Here is a 17,647-nt window from a genome sequence, read left to right as displayed (position 1 = left end):
CAATTAAGGCTGGAGGTTTTATAGCCTCCCTGGCTATGAGGTGATTCTAATCCTGGGGTTTTTTTTTCCCTCCATGTGTATAGTCAGCATGCCCCTTGCTGCAATTGTGGCCCCTGTCATGTTCTTTTGCTGTGCATCTCTGAGGACTTTTCTCTGTAGCTAATCATCAGATAGACAGCTGGCAATAACAATAAGTCCCAAATACAAATATGTTTTTAAAGCTAAATGTTATTCAATTGCACTTTTCAGGAACAGCCGATTGCACATAAAAAACTAATGTTACTTTCATCAATATAATTTCCCTAGAAAATACAGTGATTATAAGGTTAATTACCATTTTAAACCTTATAATTTGCCATTCCCTTGCCTTTACCTTTGCTAACAGCTTGAAAAAAACAGAAAACAAGGCCAAGACTACTTATTACCTGCAAAAATATTCATGACCACAATATACTCAGCACAGGTCAACACTCGTAGTCTTTCTTCCAACTTCACCAATTAGATTGGAAATAAATATTTTTCATGCATAAGCAAAATTCACTTTGTCAGCCTATGTGTAGTTAATTGAAAGATTCCTAGAAGAAACATTTTGTAGTTAATATTTATGGTTGCTCATAAGACAACTGACTAAACTGGCTTAAGGGAAGTTATTACTGAAAGATACTAAGTCAGCTGTGGCTATATTTAATCTATAATTTGTCCAAGAACACAATGTTTGAAATATCCTGTGAAACAAAATATCACCTCAGTATTTCCCAAATTGTACACAAAATGAAAATAGGCTAACTGCCAAAAAAAAAAATGCATTCAGGTATCTTTTTGCATGCAAAGGCTCAGTTTCATTTGGTTAATTGCTTACATCGAGAACTTATAAATAATTAGGCTTCATCTCTTAAGAAAAATTACTGCATTCTAGGATTCAAGAACTGCTGAATCATACTGTAACATCCTACATATATTTCTCATATACTACTGCAGATAGCAAAACTTAGCATTGGAATACGAAAGCCTTGATGCCAAGGAACTGGATCTCTTTGAAAGATAATTATTTCATATGGAAAAGATTAAGCTGATTTCCAGAGTTTTTTTAAAAAAAAAAAAAACTTTGTCTCATTACTCCATCTCCTCATAAGTCTAGAACAACATATTCATAATAGGTGATACAGCATCTTCAGGTACAAAATGTGTACTGTTCACAATTCAAGTAAAGCAATATGAAAGATAAACATATGAGCTGATCTTAAACTGAATCTAGCATCTCATGAATTCAGCACTCAGCATTTCATACGTGCAACCTAACATTAAGTACTTTGATTTGTTATCTTCTCTAGGAAACATTGGCTTCACTTTCAAGGGAAGGAAATTACTTTCAACAAAGTATCAGTTTAACAATCCCCTTAAGTGTCAAGGTATCTGATCAGCAGATTAAACAGAGTATGTATTCAGAGCATATATTTAGAAATTATGGTCTATCTATATTATCATAATCAAAAATACACTTGATCTAAAGTGCAAGGAACACTATATGAACACCCATTAATTTTTTTATTCTATATCATCACAGATTTTTGGTCTGAATTTACATAAGAAGGAGGTGTCTAATCTGAATACCCTACAGAGAATGAGCACTGGATTTCCACATTAGTTGCTGAAACAATCATATTGCCTACCACTTCCAGCAATGAGATTGTGTAGCTTATTTTACTGACTTGTAAAACCTTTCCTAGTTCCAAGCAATGCCAGTCATAAATAACAAGCAATTACTTCTCAGCATTTGGGAATGTACAGAGAAAAAAAGGTATCAAATATTTTCCTATAAGAGCTGTCAAAGTTTCTTAAGGTTCAAGGAAAAAACATTCAGGAAACATATACTGATACCTTTCCGATATATACACGGCAGCAGATTCTGCTACAGCAAAGCATATTCCTAGCTATTAATTATAGCTATTTCAAAAAGTAAAAGTGACATTTTTCTAAACCAAGGCAGATTTCAAGTTCCTTTTGCTCAACATGACCTTGACAGGACAGTCAGCCATCCAATGTAAGTCAGAGTTATAGGATCAGAGACAGCTTTCCAGCCAACCAAATCACCGCTGCAATTTCTGCAACATTCCAAGCAGGTGTCCATTTAAACTCGGGACTTCCAACATATTGTGACGGCCCATCATCTAAAATAATATAAAAAACTACTCTATCATGTTCAATTTTTTTAAATTTCTGTTGAAAAGGTAAAAATTATGTCATTTGGTAAAATAGCTTTTTTCCTCCTCTTCATTTGCCTGATCACTAAAAGGTGAAGTAAAAAAAATTAATTGAATTAATAAATCAGATAATTTTAAAATTGAAAATGACTGTTAACATTCCAACAGCAGAACATAGGGCCTCCTTCTGTAACAATTAGCTGCTAACACCTGATCATCCTACAATTTGAAGATCACAACATAACCATTTTTTCCCATATCTTTCTCACTTTCCAAAGGATCAGACATATATTTATGTGTAACTACAAATTAACTTGTTTTTATTATTTATATCCTAATCTAGCTGAGTTGCAACACTACTACAACTCACAGTTATTCCAGTTAAACACATATAAGTCAATACACTTATCAGCATATATAGTACCAATTCTGTAGCATCACAATTTTTGCTTCTGAGGTGGACAAGACTGTGATCTCCCTCTACTTTCACTACAATAGGTCTTAAAGAAATTTTATGCTACTTACCTCAGAAATAAATTCAACCAAATACCACAGACTTTGCATCTGGCTTTAATTATTTTTGTCAAGTTCCTCAATTCTTCATTTTAAATTAAACACAAAGACTATATTTATATCCAGGAAAACCTAAAACAAACAAACAAACAAACCAAGCCCAAAACCAAAAACAACTGAGAAATTAATGAAGTGGATTTAGTAAAATTCCAATGTAGTATTTAATAGATACTCTAATAAATGTTCAGCAAGCAATAATTTGTTTCTTAATTCAACAGCAAGGTACTTAATTCAATAGAAAGACCAATAAAATCAAAATCAACTAGAATATGAAATTTGCACAGCACCACTTACAATACTACAGTAATCTTCCAAATTATTCAATCAACACCTCTTTCACAAACAGCAAAGGCCATCTGACTTCCCCATCACTACCTTTTTAAAAATAAATATTGTTATTTTTAAATCTCAAACTTTCAATTTAATCAGTAAACAATCTGTAAGCTATAACATTCATTTATTTGACTTTTTGGCCTAGAGTCTAGCCAGACTTTTTCCACCAGTCATTCTTGTAATCAAGTCTTATCATCTTCCTAGTCATATCCATAGACTTTAAGTGTAACAACCATAACTTTAACAGTAACAGCTTCTTTCCTCCACAACTGCTCATTTTCCACAGTAATGCAATCACTGCCTATTAAACCCCTCCTGAGCACTTCATAATACAACCAAGGATCATGTACAGTATCTGAAAAGTTTCCTTAGAAATAGGATTTTATTTTATAAATAGAAGATATAAGGCTTTCTTCCACCAAGACTTTCTTCAACCAAGTATTAACACACTTATATTATAGTATGATACCCACACTAGGAATAGATCGCAACACAGATAGTAAAAGCAGAACTACATATTTGATTTTTATCAAGAAAAGAAATGAGAAGTTTTGTTTGGTTTTTTACCCCAGCTAAAAGAACAGAAAAGGAAAAGATTTTCTGTGGTCACTGAGGCATAGAAACTAAAGTGATTATTTAGCTTCAGTGTCAGCACAACCTCCTTTGCAGTGTCCTATCTGCCAGAAGACAGATGACTTGGTACGGAGACCTAAGTACAAACAAAAATAGAATAGAAATTGGAAGACTTAAGAAAGCCAAGCAGAGGTATTCATAAAAGGTTGTCCAGTATTTTGGTCAGAAAGAAGATTTCTCAAATGCAATGCAAGAACCATTAGATACCCATTCACATTATATCTATCAGAATTTAGTAGAAATTCTTTTCATAATTACAACTAATTCACATTCAAGGCAGTTCTTTCAATAAGTACCTTCTTACTGATATTTATTTTACTAAGCTAGTCTCAATAATGAAATTCCAATTAGTGATCTTCTATGAATAGCATATATTCAGTTTGCACAATTTGAAAACTCTTTTGTTTTCATTAACTAAACAAGACTACATTCCTTTGAAAATTGCATTATTCAGATTTTTGTGTATAAGCTGAAACTTGTTGAACCATCACATAAAATCACCACCGCAATTATCTTTTCCAGTTTTCATTTCTGAACAGATGCCAGTGAGGGACACAGCAGCAGAAACAACCTCAAATGCATAATTCCTCCAGAATTATGATCTGCACTGGATTTTTCAATGATCAAGCTCATATAAATGCTTGGCAGTTTACCCAAAATAAAGGAGTTTATTGAAAGGTCTAAGTATAATCTTACAGCCAGAGGAAGAAGTGAGAGAAGCCACTTAATATCCTTAATATCCAAAGGATAAGAAGGATAGGAGACAAAAAGTATGATTTGGGGTTCTTTTTAATGTGAAGGAATTTTCTATGTAGAAAGTTGGGTTTGTATTTAAAGCAATTCTGCTCCTATATGAGAACTCAAAAGAAGCTGACAAAATATACAACACTTATTTCCTTATTTTTAGCTGACCTTTAAAAACAATTTTTTAAACATACTGCCCATTTAGCTTTTCTAGTTCATACTTTTAAAAGCAGTTTACCATTAAGGATGTACAGAACAAACAGTATGGTTCCCTTCTTTTTTTCCTCAGATTAATTTAGCATAGCTATTTTTATTTGACACATAAGAACACATTCTAAATTAGCAATGGAGGGACACCTGGCAACCTATCCAGCAAGTAAGTTCCTGCTCTCAGTCAAACATTGGATAAGGTGTTCTCTCTATTACAGACATAGCACAGCCTTTAAATTAACCTCTAATTTTTGACATCGAAAGTTAAAATTAGTGTCTGTGAATATTTACAACCTTAACTTTTCATCATTTGAAAATCTAAGCACCAACTTTTTTTCTACATTAAGACAGGAATTTTGGAATAAAAAGACAATATGATTGTACAATCAAGACAGGAGGGTTTCTATAAAGGCAACCAAAATGAATTCTAGACCTAAAAATCACTCTTTGGCAACATCCTTTTATAATAACGCCTGCATTTGTACACAGTAAAGAACAAATCACATACAGGTTACACTGGCAAAAATATCCCTTAATCTGCAGTAGAAGAGCACTACCTCTATAAGTGCTGGGAAGTGCAGCTGCAGAATGTATTCCCAGGGAACTGCAGGAGCTGTACAACCCCCACTGTGACACATACAGCTCCAGCTACGATGCTGCTGGCAGTCAAACTTTACAGAGTGAAACCAGCTGAGAGAACACTACCTATCTTATAACTCATTCCGCAATATCTGATCAAGTTCTGCACAACTGTTGAGATCTACCTCAGCTAAACTCTTACAAAATAGATGCCTGTTTCAACATAAAAGTTACTGAAAAATCCAGGTCTGCCTGGCAAAAACAAGCATTCGTCTCTGAAACATGATGTCATGTGCTACATGACTATTTTTCCTCTTTGAAGAAAAACAAATGCATTTTCCAAACTAAAAATATAACACACATTTTTATTTTTTAAAATCCATTTAAGGGATGGAAAGGTAGTACTCTGAAACACAGAATAACTGAAATTACTTCATGTATTTAAAAAAAATATTCTTGCTTTGATTTTCAGTGTATTAAGTCCAAATAATATAGCAGTACCTAAATTAGGCATTGAGCAAGTGATCAAGTTAAGAACCAGAACATTTTGTTTAGTTCTGAATCGACTTAAAATTGTGAGTTCAAAAGTTACAGCATGTAACATTGAGCTTTCCTAATTCTGGTATCAATAAAAAAGAGTTCAAGCTAAAGGGAAAAATATTCTAAAGGCTGAGGTAAGATATAACTATCTGTAAAACACTAAACTGCAATTAAAGAAATAACTTTTTGCTACGAACTTATTATCTCCATTGGTTTTACATTACTCTAATTTAATATTTTTAAAGACTAATGTCATTTAAAATATTTTGTTTAAAACAAGGTAAATGCACATGTGTGTATACAGTGGCTAATTTGACAGTTATGATTGAGATGAGTGGTTCACCTACAGCATATACAGAGACCGAGATGACAGAGAGACACATAGTCTTCATTCATACCTTTACGAAGTACTTGAGTACTTGGTTCTTCATTTGTAATCAAAGTCATAAAATAAATAAATAAATAAATATATATATATATATATATATATATATATATATATATATATATATATGTATATATAGAGATGTTTATCAAAAACTAGATTAGAAAATAGAGGAAAAACTTGGATCTGCAAGCAGAATCAGAATCATGACCACAAGCTCACTGATTCTTTTCAGAGGCATCCAAGACCACCAAGACTAACTCACCTTTTTGCTTTCTTCATACCATCAGAAATGCCATTCCTAAGGGGATTGTTGAGATCCCAACATGCAAAGTCCATTGTAAGTAGAAGGTCAATAGCCAAAACTTGGAGCAAAGACATGAGTTTGAATGGCCCTGGTCATGCTGCCATGAAGGAATATTTTACTTCAGCTCTTGTTCTGCAAAAGACAACCCTTCCTCAACCACTAAACTATCTTCTGTTATAACTTGGCAAAGAGGATACTGTGGACAAATGTAAAGCAGCCAACAAGGATGCAAAACAAAGGCTTACATATCCATCTGCCTATCTCAATCACATCAATACTTTTTTAACTGCATTTCTGAGAGGATCAGTAAAGGAGCATCTGATGGGACATGGGACTTCATGCCTTACCTAAATCAGGCTCTGAGGACCAGCAAGTAAAATCCACGCATATATGTAAGTTATAGAAATAATACGTAAACAATCAAAATGAAAAAGCTAAAAGTATTAAACCATTTACATAATAGAAGCATTGTATAGCAAAATTAAGTCTCAAAAACTGACAAGTACAAAATCACATCCAGATACTATACCCTGCAAGACTTTATCACACAATTAAAAGCTTAACAATACAATAAGGAAGCAGGCCAAAACTGCTTCTAACAAACCTGTATCATGAGGTACTTAAAAGTTGTTACTTAAAATGTAAATATTGAATGATATTTCATACTAAAATATCCAATAAATTATTTTTACATTGTTCAACTTCCTTTGTATTGATCTTAAAGTACTTTTGGAATACTCTGATCTGATTACCCAGTAGACTTCCCAAAGACTAAGAAAAGCTTCTGTACAGTGTATGAATACAACTTTTTCTATGTGGATCTACATAAACTCCACAAAGATTAGGGAAGTTTCCGAACATACAAAACCCTCCACAGCATTTAAAATACTAGTTACCATATTCAAACATACAGCAAAATGAAAATAACTAATGCAGATGGCTCAGACAGAATCAAAAACATTCAAGGAGTATAATAAGAATGAAACTATTAATTTTGCGTTCTGATCAGACAACATTCTCATTTTCTGTTCAGTCTATTAATTACTAATCAGTTATACTGACTCTTTTAAACAATCTAGAACATGACTTGGGCAGAAGGATGCACACACAGGCAGAATCACATTTTACAGCAATCATTAAGTAACCTGAAATTGATGTAATTTTGCAGTATTATCTGTAGCAAATATAAATAAATTAATATTTGTAGCTAGACTATTTACAGAAAATTTTATATGACAGAAAATGAGGCAGATCACAGTGATAATTTTAAGTGTCTAGCAAAAGAAGAAAATTGTCTTACAAATTACCACTAGAGTGAACAAGTAGGCAAAAAAATGGGATAATTAGAAAAGATATATGACAAAAAGGCAGGCAGATAATATGGCTTCCAAAGACATTTTTGTTATAATTTACATATTGTGCATTTCACTTACAAAACTAAAACCTTAAGCTTAAACTCTCCAAGCATATAATATGAGTATGTATTATATCCCTGCATCAGTTATGAGCACTTTGACATTCTATTTCTATAGTATATTGAAATGGAGTTTCTGTCCTATTAGTCTTGAGTATTTTCTACAGCAAAATACTGCCACCTTTTGGCTTGATACATAGACCTCCGAATTTTAAATTTAGAACTCTCTATTTTGCTCCATTTGGTCTTTATGGAGGTGGTTGAATCCTTGAGATCTTATCTAAAATTTTATTCAGCAGACATACATCACCAGAAATTAAAACATATAGTACTAGTCAATAAGGAAAGTTTTTTCATAAGTACATTGCCAAGCAACTTAAAACTATACTTCTTTAAGCCACGTAATGTTTTATCTATTTTCTATCTCACAACTCTGTCCTTGGCAGAACATGATACCTTGCATTTCATTCCTTTTTCAAGTAAAAGCTTGGTAATACATTCTTTGAACACCTGAGTTTTGAAAGCAGATGACAGAAATAACAATAATGCATTATTTAAAATGTTAGGTTCCTTGCTCATATATATACCTACATTATTGTACATGAAACACCAATAGTTCAAAATCTACATAAGCATGTATTGAAATGCATGCAAAATTACTTACACCAGTGACACAATGTCCCCACGTTGTACATCATAATTTCTAATGCTCCAGTGGTTCAAGAGTACTACATCAGATGCTTCTCTTCCTCCAGGATTCAAAGAAGGCTGAGAGAAGGGGATAAAAATAGATCTACATTTAGATCTACATTTCCTTTATCAATCTTCCACCTAATTACCTTTCCAACAACAGGTGAAACCCATTAAAATTGGTAGAAACATTCCCACTTACTGTAAGAGGCCAAGAATCTTTGTATTACAGGAAATACATTTGAAATACACTTCTTTATTAAATGATATGTTAAATATCATTCATTTATGGCAAACTCTAGTTCACTACAGACTACATAGGATACATACTTATGGCAAGCCTGATGAAAATAAGGGATTGCTATTACTGCTTATCATTTTATACTAAAATCAAAGGAGAACCAAATACACTAATTCCCAGGGGAAAAAAACCCAAACAAACAAGCTTTTGGCAGGCATCTTACTATTTATAAAAGCATAATGCACTAAAAATAAAATATGTACTCGTAGCAATATAATTTCAGCATCCTTTGCAGAGGGGAAAAACAAGCTCTACCTACAGCACATACTGATACTGGAAATAAATGTGGGCCTTCCACAATACGACACAAAAGGGCATGAATCAAAATAATCAAGTAATTAATGCATCATTAGGAGGTACAGCAAATTCCCCAAAATTGTTTTGTGTGATATGATACAAAACCAGGGTACCTGATCAATGCTGCCTCTGAGTTAACTCTTGGTAAAGGGCAGAGGAAGGAAGAAGCCCACCACAGTACTGTATTTATGTTTGCAAGGCTTATTTTAAAAAAGAGTCTCCTTTTACTAGACAGAAATAATTTCAAAGTATTCCAGGCTGAAGTTTTGTAATAGTTTATTTCTCAGACAGCTGTCTTCAAATAAAATTGCAATATCTCCCAAGTTGGCCAAGAAAATCACTAATGTATATTCTAGAGTTAGGTGATAAATGCAATAAAGAACAGAGTGTTGAAATTAGGCTACCCCTCCTTTTTTGTATAATAACTGCAATATTAGCTAAAAATTTTGTTGTTGTTGCTATTTTTGTAGAAAAGGCACTTACACTATAACTTGAACCACCACATAAACCACTGGACTTTCACTGCTGATATTCCCCTCTCCAAACTGATGCAACCTTCAATGAGTAAACCAACAGGGGGACTGAAATTAACTCTTCTCAACCCAAGTAATTACACAGTGTCAAATTTCATTTTATTGTTATTCAGTTAACTTTGTTCTCAAATAAAATGGTTATTTAGTTTTTATTTTTAACTTCAGAAGCAATTTAGAAGTGCTGATTACTTTTTATTACAGTTTCTTCATTCATCATTGCTAAATAGATTGGTTGACAAAGACATACTTCAAGTGGGATTTGTGAAAAATTAGTTTTTCAAGGTGCAAGAGGAAGTCATGTGGTAGGGTCTTCAGTAGGTGCAATTCACATGAAGTATGCAATATGCTAGGTCAAAAGAATAAACATGGTACAGAGAAGGGGAGGGATATGACATTACATGTTTAGTTAAAGAGCAAATTAGGCTAGTTACGTTTTGGACTACAGGCAAATTTCCAGTAGGGTAAATCAGGGGATCAAACCAGATCACTGTAACATCCATAGAGACATGGTCTGAGTCTATGCTATAAATATATTAACACTCATTTCTGTTTTATTTGCTAGACTCAATGCACTGCAAGAACCAGATAAATGAAAGCCAGGAACTAATTAGCAGTTATTTTAATAGTAGTTCTTAATCAAGATTTCCAGAATTATCACCTTTATAGCATTTTCCACCAAAGGATCAAATATTTACACACAAGTGACTTACATACAAACTCACAAACAATTCAGTCATACTCACTTTGCCAAATGCAGGTACATAGGGGCCAGAAGCTTCCAACACTACTAAGTGTAAGGCAGAGGCCAATCTTACAAAGCAGGAATCATATATATGACACATTCTCACAAAGTAAACTCCTCAGTACTCAAAGGTATCTGCCTTAAAAGGCCAAAAGATGAGGATGAAACAAAAGAGAAATCTTAAAACCATTGTTTCAAAAGATAATGTATCTCTCAGCTGATACTTAGAAAATATCTAAATAAGTGTTCACACACTTGTATCAAATAAACTTTCATCAACTACATCTTACAGAGAAATACATTAGGTAATTACAGTATTGTCCAAGTTGCACTATCTCAGTTGTCTCCTATTTTTTTGCACATTTAAACAAAGGAAATACCTTAGAATTTAAATACATTTAGATATTGCATAAGTTTTTTTAACTTAAAGCACTCTAAATGCATTTTTAACAATGCATTTTGACATACAGAGTGGATATTCAACTCATTATACATTAGAATTGTGTTTGAGAAAAATACAATGGTGTAGGCTTTTTTCTTCTCTCACAAAAAAAAATGTGCAGACAATAATACTATTTTGTTAGAAGAAACTGAAGGAAAACTAGGAGATAACTATTCAAACATCAACAATCACTATTGTCTATTAAAAAAAAAAAAGGTTAAATCCTTCAGCAAGCCTTTCTCTATTGTAAATAACACTACTTGAGATTCCACAACAAACAAGTATAGAAACAATACAACTTATTCCTCATAGTATTTGAAGTAGTAGTAAGGTTTCAAGTCTAGTAAAATCAAAATACAATTTCTGCAAAAGGAGTTAACAAATAGGGTCACAAGGGCTTTTCATAAGAAACAAAATGACACAGAGGTTTCTTCCTTCTTGTCTGAAGCATTATAACTTCTTTGCTCAAGTTTTTGGCATAAAATAAGGCACACAGGTCTTAATTTAAACTGTGGTGCAGAAGCCACAAAACATTACTCTTTCCAATTAATAACTAATCTAATGCTAAAAGCATGCAAATTCAGATTCCCCAGTGTATGATGAAGCCTCACAGGACATGAGTTTTTACCCTCCTACATAAGTAGGAGGGTAAAAACATGCCCTTTTGCTATAAATAATTATTAACTTGATAGTTGTTATGCCCCTAGTGAAGGTCACAACTTATTTGCTTGTAGCCTGGAGAACACAAAGAATATTCACATGAGCTCATTATTCACAAGGCTTAGGTACAATAATCCTAATAATAAAGTTAGGAGAAACTGCCACAGAATAATTACAACTGGTATTATGCATAATGGAACAGAACATTCAAAAACACAAGTGCTGCTGCAAAAACACAAGTGCTTCATCAGAGATTGCTGCTCAGGCCACTTCCTATAATCCTTGAACTGTTCCTGCTCAGACCACTTCCTTGGTACTGAACTGTTTGCAATATGTGTGTATAAAGCTGCACATATGCTGTTATTTTCTATCCTATTTGAAAACTGTCCATTTGATTTAATGAATTTACAAATGTATATATCCATGAGGGGGTCCTTTTCCACATCTTTATGTATGAAGAGTCTGTAATACCAGACAAGCAATTAAACTCAATTAAAAAATAACACAAATTAATATAAAGATGTCCATATGACAACAAACATTTTAAAGTATACAGCCCACACTACAAGAAGTCACACCAAAAAAATCCACAAGTCAATTAAGAAATCTTACTACTAGTTATTTTTTTCACTTACATTTAATGTTGTAAACAGATTACAACTCACTAGAAATACACAGAAGTAGAATGCTAGATGAGCACATCAATCTAAAATCCTAAGCAACAAAACTACCTCAAGTGATTAAAAATCCCAGTAAATTTGGAAATAAAAGAGAAAGTAATGAAACTATTAAAATTGTTAAAATTATAAACAGCAATAGTTCACAGTTATTCCCTATAGGTTAGAGTTAATACACATATACACTGAAGTCAGCACAAGTGAAATTACAACAGGTGGCTGAAAGCACTGAAAAATACAAAATCAGCTGGAGACAATACAATGCATGAAGTCTGTCTTAATTGGTTAGGTCAGAAATTTTTTATTTTCATTAGAAGCTTTATTCATATGCATACCAGGGTGTCAAAAAGTGTTCACATCATCAGTAACTATGAAGCAGCAGTAAGGCCGGTCCAGAACAAAAGAATAAAGTGTAGAGGGGAGAGAAAGCACACAGCAGAGAGCAAGAGTAGGAGAGCAAGCATGACACAGAGAAATTTATTTTTGCTTCTTGTAAAACCTTTTAATTTCAGGCTCAGCAGGAGCCAGAATTATAAGTACACAAAGCCAGATAGATATTTTAGAGGTCTATTACAAACAGATTCTTGGGAATCTTACCATGATATCAAATTGAGACAATAAGGTATCCCTGGAAGCATGCGACTGAAGGATACAATCTGACTTCAAATTGACTGAAGTTTAGCCTTCCTCATACCTATCACTTTCAGATATATTTGACATAGATCACCCCTCCAAAGAACACAGTTAACAGACAGAATTGCAACGTGACCAGTATTCCCTTAAGCTACTCTTAAAGAAAAGTATATATTTCTTATAATTGTGTCTCTGTCAGACTTGCTTAGATGTCTAATAAATCTTGGCAAGGAAATTAGTATCTTATTAAAAGCACTAGGACTATTTTTTCAATCTGAAAAATGGCCATATGCATAGAAGTTTAAAACAAACCTCTATTTCAGTTCTGTTTCAGAATAAAACCAGAGAGTTTTACAGACACTGAGATGTCAGTAAAATTATAAATGTCAGCTTTCAAGCTATTTTTCAATCAAGAGAGGGAATGCTTAGTTAACAGATACAGCAAGGGAAAAGCTTCAATTTTAATAATCCAGTGAATATATATTGCTTTCCCTTTGTCAGGTTGAATAAATCTAAGCAAATGACTGTATTGTGTAGCATCCCATGAACTCCCTGCTCTCAGTTAATTCTCAAGTCCTCTGCCTTGGCAAAGGCAGTGACTAACCACCACAGAGTAGTCCTCCTGGGGGGAAAAGGCAGACTCCCCCATGGACTTCCCCTGGTTTCTCCTTTCCCTGTTCCCTCATTGTTTGGATACCCCTGGTGGCTGCTCTGCCCCCTTCCCCTTCTTAAACTGCTTGCAGCACATGGTGTTCCCTCTTTCTCACTGGGTTCCCTTCAGTTTCATGTGACCTCGCTGGAATAAAATCTTGCAAAAAGAGCTTTTCTTGCCTCTCTCACTGAGTCAGCTGTGGTGAGTGTGGTGTGGGGATCTGACTGCACTGCCTGAATGTTTACCAAACCTGCTTTTCTACAGGAGAATTTTTTTTGGCAAGAGATATTAGGCAGCAGCTCCCACCATCCATTTCCAGAATTTTTAGTATTGGCTTTCAAATCTTCCATGGATAAACTACAGTAAACTGTGCTCCTCAAGTGAGTAGCAAAGCAATACTCCAAAACAATACCAGACCACTCTCAAACACTTGGGACTGACTTTAAAGAAAACATAAAACTGAGGGTCTAACCAGAGGGGCACAACACACTTGTGGAGAGGAAAATCTAAGACATTTCTTTCCAGCTACTGAAGCAAAACTATTAAGCACTAATGGATGTCAAACAGAACACTAAATCAGAGGCAGAAAGAGATCAAACAATAAATGGCAATGTGGTATGCCAAATAAACCCAACACCTCAAAATTTAAATGCTCAGGTCACACTCACTAGTAGCAAAAAAAAAAAAAAAAAAAAAATCCAAAAACCAGAAATAAAAAAAAGGCATCAAGCCAAAACCAGAAAATCCAACATGAATTTGCATCTTAAAACATTCCATGTAGCTCTAGAATTGCAATAGAGGCAAAAAATGGGAAGATGGAAAACAGAGTTGTATTCATCTGGCTCATTTTGTACTTCTCTAGATGCTGTGCTATCTATTTGAAGTTCTACTGCTTGAATATAATAAAAAGATAATAAAACAGGTTTTTTTCACAGTTTTCCCTTCCTCTCATTTTTAGTGCAAATTTCTGGCTCTGCAACTGCAAGCCCTGAGATTGTCCCCTCTTTCACTGGTCATCAACAATATTCAGAAAAGCATCTGTGAAAAATAATAACTTACATTACACCTAGCTTTTGGGCTTGGATTGTGGAATTACTGGAGTAAGGTGATTTTACTTTCATCCCCATTCTTGATGTGAGAGCTGCCTAATGAGGTTTCTTGACAGAGTTTAAACATCGGATTACAGACTGCCACAAAAGACACAATGCCACCTTGCCATTTCCTCCTCCCCACCACATGCTTTTTAGAACATTAAACATAAATCAGCCAAGTGCAGGATCAAGTCTAAGTTTTCTAGCCCACGCATAAATTCTGCATAATTCAAACTCCAGCAGCTGGTCTTGATTGCTGTGAAACCTCTCTTCAAGGTTCTGAGCTTATTAAGACAATCAGAAAAGAGATCTTGACATCCAAGAATCAAATCCTAACTTTTTACTAATTGTAATGTTGCAACATTGAAACAAAATACATCATTGTTATCAGTGGAGATGCATACCAACATGCAGTGCATATGATTTAAAATGCAAAGTAATAACATGGAAATTTTCTATCTACATTAAAATATAGCTTTTTCAAGACCAAATAAAAGGTGAAAGAAATAGTGTTCATGAGTATTTATCATCTAAATTTTACACATGCTATTTATATTTACTTGCTTATGATGTATAAGCATTCAATACAACCAAAGTAAAAATTGTGAACTGATACCTATTTCCTGATAAACATAAGCAATAATAGTAGGTTCATGCCACTTTCAATATTCTTCCCTGTAATTGTGCCTTATGTGTTCAATAATAAGAACAAGTATAGAAGGAACAGTTTTACCACACAGTTACTACAAATTAGCTACTAAAAATTAATAAAGACTCTTTGTGAGTCCTCAATTCAATCCCAAGAGACAAAATATATTGCTCTACATATTTCTAAATGTCAAAACATATATCAAAACAATCTATCACTATTTCTCCCTATATTTTCTTTTTACTGACAGAATTTTGGGAAGTTTTGTTCTCAAAATCTTTTCTTTCACAGAATATTTAACAAAGTTGAAACTAAACTATTCTATACTAGAACATCATTTAATAACAACTGAGAAAATTTTTTTTTCACCCTGCTATGATCAGTGGAGAGCCACTTTTTAATTTACTGATACACAAAAGATATTTCCAGGAATACCTGCATTGATGCTCCTTCCACCCTTGCGACACAGGCAACTCTATCCAGAAAAGTCACAGTTACAGGAACGGCAACAAAGAAACCTTTAAAAAAGGCTTTAATGTATCTCCTCCCCAAACCCTGAGCTTGTGCCATAATCTGAAAAACATGAAGGAAAGAAAAAAGTCATTATAGAAAAAATTTGAAGTAACATCAACATGTAGCAATTCAACACAGAATAACTAAGAATAAATTTATTATCCATTAGAGGCTCACAATATCCAGAGTGAAAAGTGTGCACACAAGAATAGGAAAAAATCCCCAAACCAGCAAACCAGAAATCTTCATCAGATTTTAAATGTCTATTCTACAGAATTGAGCTTGATACTTTACATTTACCCTTTAGCTAATTTGAACATTTCTCGTGATCCTGTGCTAGCAGAAGTACTTGATAAAAATTATTCAAAGTGGCAGGTAAGCAAGAAGCAAAGTGATGCAACCAGGCAAAATTTAATAATGCATTTTGGAAAAAAGAAGCATTGCAAATCATTTTCTCTGCATACACTGGTATTTATTAATTTTTTACCCCCAAAGGTGGACTGTGTTAAGCAAAGGAAAGCTATTTGCAACACATCACCTTTTCTTTATTAAATATTTTCACAAATGAAATGCACAAATGCATCATTTTCACACTGGTGGTACTGCAAACATAAAATCAATTCAAATTGTCACATATATCATAGGGACACACCAGAACATGATGACTCCTTGTTCACCACTCCATTGCAAAGTTAAAAGCATGCTTGCAGACTAGGCAGCTACTTAATTACACATGGGATAATTCCACTCCAACTCCATGTATTTTACTATGCTTGGAAAGTACCTACAAAGTGCACTGAAACACCAGGTGTTTGTTTGTATTAGTCACACCTCTGAAAAGCAAGCTGAATATCCAGGTACTGCTGCATAGACCCAGGCCTAATTTACATAACTGCAGTTTTAGTATAAGAAATGCTGTCTTTCACCTATTGGCAACTCCCACCTAATGAATCCCTGGTAGATCAGCTTGTGTTTATATCCAAGATAGAGTTATTTTTCAATTAAAATAATGAAAAGTGCAAATATATACAGTTTCATTCAATCCTCTTACAAAGTACTTAAAATTTCACAATATAATCTTTTTTTCTTTGTTGTATTTTCAGAAACATGGAAGTGATTAACTATTTGTATGCAGAATATACATTTATATCACTCTGATGAAATAGTACTGAAGGTAATATTTCTGTCACAGATAGAGCTTAATTCCAAAAACCCATAAAACTTAGAGGAGAAAACTCAGTTCTACAAAGTAAGCCATCTGCATATTTGTCTCTAGAATTCTTTATAGATATTAACACCTTTGCAATGACAAAATCTGTCTTCTGAGACTATTATTTCTGATATTCACCTTCAAAAGGTTTTAATTATTTTTAAGTGGAAACATTTCATCATCTCTAACTTGCTCATAAATTTAAATTTTCACACTGCATATAATTCAGTTAATTTCTTTCTGAACATTTCATGAAAACATTTTTAATTTGCATCAACCACTTTTAAAAATAATTTGAAATATGTTGTGAAACAGAACAAAAGCCTGAGGATTTCAAGACAAAAGTTATAAGGATTTACCCTCAGCATATCAATTAAGAACTGGTTATTAGATTCAATCCACCAAAAGAGACTATTGCCTCAATCAGCAGAATTTTACCTTTGGAAAATATGCCACATAAAAACAAAATCTCTAAAAATCAGGGTTTTGTCCACCTTCTGACTACATTATTGCCTACACTTTAATATCCTTCTCTCAGCCTATTTACTTTGAACTTTGTGTCTCGAGTTTTGTGGCTAGAACTCTACTTCTCTATGAGATCTGGCATCTCAGACCTCCTACACTCAATAGCAATGTCA

The 17,647-nt window shown here is 33.6% G+C and overlaps 1 protein-coding gene across 3 annotated transcripts in view; it reads right to left on the bottom strand.

Annotated features, from left to right (window-relative positions):
* The window catches only part of IMMP2L (inner mitochondrial membrane peptidase subunit 2), a 405,909-nt gene that overhangs the window by 380,775 nt on the left and 7,487 nt on the right, over window positions 1-17,647 (bottom strand). For 2 of the 3 annotated variants that reach the window (XM_021545266.4, XM_085568335.1), the window contains exons 2-3: window positions 15,722-15,859; window positions 8,584-8,687 (exon numbers count right to left, since the gene is read on the bottom strand). In XM_021545266.4, the coding sequence (XP_021400941.1) occupies window positions 8,584-8,687; window positions 15,722-15,856 (239 nt within the window). In that variant the 5' untranslated portion in view covers window positions 15,857-15,859. Of the gene's footprint in view, window positions 1-8,583; window positions 8,688-10,483; window positions 10,622-15,721; window positions 15,861-17,647 lie in introns of those variants that run through there. The other variant, XM_085568334.1, reaches the window with a different exon arrangement.

Source organism: Lonchura striata, chromosome 1A (genome assembly GCF_050655825.1).
Source record: "Lonchura striata isolate lonStrDom1 chromosome 1A, ASM5065582v1, whole genome shotgun sequence".
NCBI classification, from domain to species: Eukaryota; Metazoa; Chordata; class Aves; order Passeriformes; family Estrildidae; genus Lonchura; species Lonchura striata.
Note: the sequence above shows the minus strand (reverse complement) of the source record. Positions and strands in the feature narration are given on the sequence as shown.